The sequence below is a fragment of the Octopus bimaculoides genome, chromosome 26 (assembly GCF_001194135.2).
Source record: "Octopus bimaculoides isolate UCB-OBI-ISO-001 chromosome 26, ASM119413v2, whole genome shotgun sequence".
Lineage (NCBI taxonomy): Eukaryota > Metazoa > Mollusca > Cephalopoda > Octopoda > Octopodidae > Octopus > Octopus bimaculoides.
Genome location: NC_069006.1, coordinates 20149566 through 20156276, shown reverse-complemented (window position 1 = coordinate 20156276; position 6711 = coordinate 20149566). Strand labels below are relative to the sequence as shown.

The 6711-nt window shown below is 42.7% G+C and overlaps 1 protein-coding gene across 1 annotated transcript in view; it reads right to left on the bottom strand.

Moving 5' to 3' along the window:
- Positions 1 to 5675, bottom strand: part of LOC128250895 (uncharacterized) — a 9441-nt gene extending 3766 nt beyond the window's left edge. The window contains exons 1-2 of the mRNA XM_052976924.1: positions 3967 to 5675; positions 1850 to 1969 (exon numbers count right to left, since the gene is read on the bottom strand). Coding sequence (XP_052832884.1) covers positions 1850 to 1969; positions 3967 to 4011 — 165 coding nt within the window. The 5' untranslated portion in view covers positions 4012 to 5675. The remainder of the gene's footprint in view (positions 1 to 1849; positions 1970 to 3966) is intronic.
- Between the last annotated feature and the right edge of the window lie 1036 nt (positions 5676 to 6711).

The window sequence follows — 6711 nt, the reverse complement described above, 5'->3', positions numbered from 1 at the left end:
GAGACAGATAGAATGAGAAGCCCAAAGAATGAATATATATATATATATATATATATATATATATGCATGTATCTGTGTGTGCGTGTGTGTGTGTGTGTGTGTGTGTGTGTGTGTGGTGCTAGACATATAACGGTGTTGGAATTGGAGTGTGGGTGTTGTTCCATGTAGAACTGGAGGTTGTTAACAGGTTCTTATTGAGGATTGCACATTACATTGGCACCAACAGAGAACAAAAATGAAAAAAAAAAAACTGGACAGAAGTTAACTAAAAGCTTCTTGTTATTCTTGTTGCTATTGTTCTGTTCCAGGCCAAACCCTGATTGAAGAGATCAATGATTGAAAGCTGGCATAGCTGTGTAGTAAGAAGCTTGCTTCCCAGCAACATGGTTCCGGGTTCAGTCCCACTGTATGGCACTTTGGACAAGTGTCTTCTACTACAGCCTTGGGAGTGGATTTGCTAGATGGAAACTGAAAGAAGCCCATCATAAGCACCCATTGCACTCTCACAGTCGTTGGCATTAGGAAGGGCATCTAGCCCTAGGAAACCATGCCAAGGTGCAGCCTTCCAGTGTGCCAGCCCAGTCAAACCGTCCAACCCATGCCAGCATGGACAACGGACATTAAATGATGATGATGATGATGATGATACGAGTGTGTCTTTGTGTTTGTCACCCACCACCACCATCCACCGTTTGACGGCAAGTGTTTGTGTCCCATAACTTAGTGGTTCAGCAAAAGGGTGTCGATAGAATAAGTATCAGGTTTTGAAAAATAAGAACTGGGGTCAATCCATTCAACTAGAAATTCAAGGGAGTGCCCCAGCATGGCTGCAGTCTAATGACTGAAAGAAGTAAAAGATAAAAGAGTCCAGTCCAAGCGTGACCATCCCTGCTTCTATTTCAGACATAGTGAAAGTGAAGAATTTCAGACTACATAAAAAAAAGTTTTCTTCTCAAGTCACGGGGACTCATAAGGGCCGGTTTCCCTGTTTTCATGGTTTATAAATTCCCCACCTGGACAGGATGTTGGTCCATTGCAGGACAACTCATTTTTGTCAGCTGAGTGGCCTGCAGCAAAGTGAAATGAAGCGGCTTGGTCAAGAATACAATGTGCCGTCCGGCCCCGGAACTGAAACCACAATCTTACAATCATGAGTCCAACACCCTAACCACTAAGCCACATGCCTCCACTCAGACTACATGACCCTTCTATAGTTTTCGGATGGGTTCCCTAGTATGGCCATCTGAGACTATGGATATTATCCAACCCCTGTGTCTACTGCCAGTGGACTCAGCTTGAAGAAATTTGTCCTGCAATTCCTTCCTGCAACATTCTAACCATTTGTCCATAGTGCCAGCGCTGTGAAGATTTCAGTGCAAAGAAAGTAGTGGCACAGCTCAGAGAAGTTTGCTTCCTCACGATGGTAATGCATTTAATCCACTCCCACAAAGGTAAAAACAATGTTAACCGCTTTAGGATTAGAACTCGCAGCACTAAGAAAGAGCTGGAACAAGTACTGCAAAGTATTTGTCCACTGCTCCAAATGATGTCATCGATAGGTTGCCCTAAAATACACACATATACACACACACACACAAGCAGAAAACACACACATACATAAAACAAACACATTCATGTACAAAACACACACACACATGCACAGAATGCTGACACACATAAACATGCATACACAAAATACAAACACACACACACACACACACAAAACACAGAAAAACTACACACACACAAACACACAAATAAAACACAAACAAATACACACACACAAAACACGCGCGCGCACACACACACATGTAAAGAGATACACAGACATACAAAACCGAACAGTTACCTCTGATTGTTTGTAGAGTGTCCAGAGATAGAAAAGGCATTGCTGGTCAGGATTATCAACATCATGGCCAGCTGAAGCAACTTTCTCGTGAACTTCACCAAGACTTCCATGTTGTTCAGGCTGTAAAACACAAAAGTGCAATAAAAATCACCATTCATTGTTACTGCCATCATTTCTCTCCTCCTCTACTCCCTCTCTCCCAGACATCATGTCAAGCCAACAAAACATTAGATGCCTCAGCTTGTGTCTAGTTTGTTTGGTTGATTGGCTTTCTTAAAACCACAAAAGCCAATACTGGCACCAAACATAGTTAAACGACATAATAGCATGTGTACTGACAACACAGTTCCTTAATTAGGTAATTAATAAATCAAGCATTCTTCATCCAAAAACAAAGAAGAAAAAATACCCGTCTTCTGTTCAAGAAAAGATTCATAGCTTGTAGGTACTTATACTATATATATATATATATATATACAAACTCAGATATGGCTAAATTACATAATAATGCATGTGCTGACAACACAGTTGTTTAATTAACTAATTAATATATCAATTATTCTTTGTCCAAGAAAGAACACCTAACTTCTGGATAGATTCATAGCTCATAGCTGTTTTTTCTCATTAATATTTAACCCTTTGATGTTCAGTATATTCTTTCAAATGTAAATCTAATTTATCCACAATATCTTGAATTAATCAGGTATTATCTCCATAGCTTTGAGACTTCAATGATGCAATTATTTATTTTTAAAATGACATTGTAGGGTCGGTGTGAGAGGTTGGATTTGGCCAAGTTGAACACAGAATAGGTTAGATATTTGGGCTGGATTTGGACAGTTTAAATACTAAAGAATTAATGTCCAATTTTCCATCCTTGCATGGGTCAGACAGAATCTGTTGAGACAGATTTTCTATAGTGAGATACCCTTCCTGTCACCAACCCCCACCTGTTTCTGGGCAAGGTAATACCCCCTGCCCCTCGTCAGTCATGTTTTTCATAAAAGACTGGAAATGGACAACATCGCTTTTGTGAAAGTAGCACTCATTTCTCATTTACAACTATTATAATGCCAGAAGGACACACACGCTTTAATTAACCTTGTTGACAGCATAGATGCTACTACTCAAAGTAACTGTACCTGGGTGTGTATATATGATACAACTGCATGGTACCTTGGGCAAGTCTCTTCAGGTATAGTCCCAGGCTGACTAGAGGAGTATCAAACTGATGGACAAAGCCCAAGGCTATAGTAGAAGACATTTGCCCAAGGTGCCATGCAGTGGGACTGAACATAGAACCATGTGGCTAGGGAGCAAGCTTTTTATGTGTGCATGGCACCTTGGGCAAGTGTCTTCTACTAGTCTTGGGCCGACCAGAGCCTTGTGAGTGGATTTGGTAGACAGAAATTGAAAGAAGCCCATCGTATGTGTGTGTGTGTGTTTGTGTTCATTCAGCACTATCGCTTGACAACCAATATTGGTTTGTTTACGTCCCAGTAACTTAGCGGTTCACAGTCAAATGACTGAAACAAATAAAAGAGTAAAAGAATATATATATATAATTATTTTATTTATGCACCCTTCTAAAGCCTAGCCAGGCTCATGGGCCCGGTTTCCCAGTTTCTATGGCGTATATGTTTCCCCCAGCTGGACGGGACGCCAGTCCATTGCAGCTTTACTCAAGAAACAGGAAGAAAGAGTGAGAGAAAGTTGGGACAAAAGAGTACAACAGGGGTCACCACCACCCCATGTCGGAGCCTTGTGGATCTTTAGGTGTTTTCGCTCAATAAACACACACAACGCCCGGTCTGGGAATCGAAACCGCGATCCTCGAATCGCGAGTCCGCTGCCCTAACCACTGGGCCCAAACAGAATTTCACTTTTATTATTATTATTAAAGGATTCTTTAAAATATTTGCTGACTGTGTATATATGAGTGATGATGAATGAATGAATGTCTGCGAGTGACAGTCTGTGATGTAGGAGAGAGCATGTCTATGAGCAAACTTCATGACTGGTGGAAAAGTTAAGACCAACAAGTGAAGGTGCAATGTTTTTATCACTGGCACCTTTACCTGTCTTCAATCAACAGGTAAACAATAAATGGAACGTACCTGAGAGTGAGAGCTGTCATCCGTAGGAGGTATACTATCAGACATAGTGCTGCTGCTGATGATGATGATATGATGATGTTGTTGCTATTGTTAATGGTGTTTTTGGTGGTGGTTACGGTGGTTGGAGATGGTGATTTTCTTGACGGTGGTGTTGGAGATTGGGGTATCCCTGGTGGTGGATGTAGTAGAGGTGTTTGTTGTTATAGCTCTTGATATTGCTGTCGGCGGTGGTGGTGGTCTTAGTTATGTTGTTGCTTGTGATGGCGGTGGTGGTGGTGCTGCTGGTGGTGTTGTTGGTGCTTATGGTGGTGGTGGTGGTGGTGATGAGGATGTCGTCCGCGGAGTTGGTTGCTTTCATAGAGCCAGAGTGCAAAAAAGTCTAGGGAAATGGTCGGTCAAGTCCGTTTCAGGCGATTGTGGACTTGGAACATGGATTGACAACTGACCGATATGGAACTGGCAGAGAGAATGGACACGGGACAGAGAGAGAGAGAGAGAGAGAAAGAGACGGTGGGGAAGAGAGATGTAGTGAACAAGCGTACAGGAGAGAGAGAGAGAGAGAGAGAGAGAGAGAGAAGAAGATGTAGTGAACACGGGAGAGAAAGATAGAGAGATAGAGGGTGGGGAAAGAAAAAGAAAAGGAGAGAGAGAGAGATTACAGAGAGCGGAAAAGAAATAAGAGGACGCTGTGGATAAGAGGAAAGGGAGGAAATAACTGAGAGGGGGGGGGGAGAAAAGTGAGAGAGAGGATACGGTAAGTGAGATACAGAGAGAGAAAGAGGGGGAGATATTACAATTACAGATAGAGAGGGGATAAAGAAGATGGTGCTATAGAGAAGGGGAGCAGGAGAGAGAGAGAGGGGGGGAACCAAAGAAGAAAAAGAAAAGTGTTACTACAGTTAACAACAGTTTGTAAATTGTAAATGAGAAGGGGAGGGTGCTAATGTAGGTAGAGTGAGTAAGCAAAGAGACAGAGAGGGTGAAAGAATACAGGAGAGAGAGAGAGAAGGGGAGGTAAGAGAGAGACAGGCAGAGATGGTGGTGTTTCTGATGGTGTTTTTGACGAGGTTGTTAGTGGCAGTGGTCTTAGTATTGTTGTTATTATTGTTGTCGATGGAGAAGGGAAACGTGAAAAGAAAGAGTGATTACAGCTAATAACATATAACAACAGTTTGCAAATGAGAGAGAGAGAGAGAGAGAGAGAGAGAGAGAGAGGGGGGGTGAGAAAATAAGGTGTTACAGAAAGTGACGTGAGAAAATGGTTCTAAAAGGAGTGACAAAGAAGAAGAAAAAGGGGGCAAAAAAAAGAATAAATTAGACAGCGAGAAACAGAGAAAGATAATATAGAGAAGGGTTTAAGGGCAAAGAGAGAGATAAAGGAGTATGAAATAAGGGGGTTGTCTAGCGAACTAGAAATAACAAAGACAACGAAAGCCGACAGCAAAAAAGTCCGAAAAGTCCTTTGGTTAATGTATATAAAATGTATATATTCCCGGTTTTTTTGGTTGATTTAGGCTTATTCCAGCAAGACTACGACTACAGCCGTTGCTGTCGCTACCGCCATCAGGTTTCAGACCGGACGGTGGTCAACAACCGCCGTTTGTCCGTCTACCTTAACAGCAATGCTCCTGCTTCAACGACCAAAGCATGACTTCCATTCTTTCGTTCCAAAACAAAACCAGAAATCGTGTTTTGGCAGAGCAGCGCCACCTGTTGACCGTCGCCAAGGTGACGGATTAATTTTTATTCATTCGTCCGTCTACCCATTCATTCTTTCGTTCGGTCATTCACACCCCTTCCTTCCTTCTCTCTCGCTCTCTCTTACTCCCTTATTCTCCCTCGTCAGGTCACCAGACAGTAATACCAAGCAGCACGTCCGAAATTATTAATACTAAACAATTGTTTCTTTTATTTAAGGCACAAAGTCTGGAATTTTAAGGGTTCTTAGTCGATTACATCGACCCCAGGGCTCAAGTGATACTAATTTTATCGACCCCGGAAGTATGAAAGACGAAGTTGACTTCGGCGGGATTTGAACTCAGAATGCAAAGCTGAAAAGAAATGCCGCTAAGTATTTTGCCCGACGTGCTAACCATTATGCCAGCTCACCCGCCTTATAACTTACTCTCTCTCTTTTGCATCTTTCAGTCATTTGATTGCGGCCATGTTGGAGCACCGCCTTTAGTCGAGCAAATCGACCCCAGGGCTTATTCTTTGTAAGCCTAGTACTTACTCTATCAGTCACTTTTGCTGAACCGCTAGGTGATGGTGGGGGTACAAACACACATATGTAGAGAGAGATGTGTTTTGTTATGCAAACGATCCCCCCGACCCGTGGAAGAAATTGTATAGCATGGAACGGGTCCGTAGTGCAAAAAAGGGTTGTGGACCGTTGCCATAGTAAACACGAGGTGATAAGGAAACGGGATGTAATGAGAGTTGTCTGCATATTTTTGTATTTACTTTCTACAATGTGCGCATGCGTAGTAACTGTGTTTCTTGCTTCTTCCCTTGAGATTTCATTTTCTGTTGGGAGACGTGTGTGAGTGTTCGTCAGTTATTAGACGTAGACGTAGTGGAGGCGCAATGGCCCAGTGGTTAGGGCAGCGGACTCGCGGTTTCGATTCCCAGACCGGGCGTTGTGAGTGTTTATTGAGCGAAAACACCCAAAGCCCCACGAGGCTCCAGCAGGAAGTGGGTGGCGAACCCTGCTGTACTCTTCCACCACAACTTTCTCTCACTCTT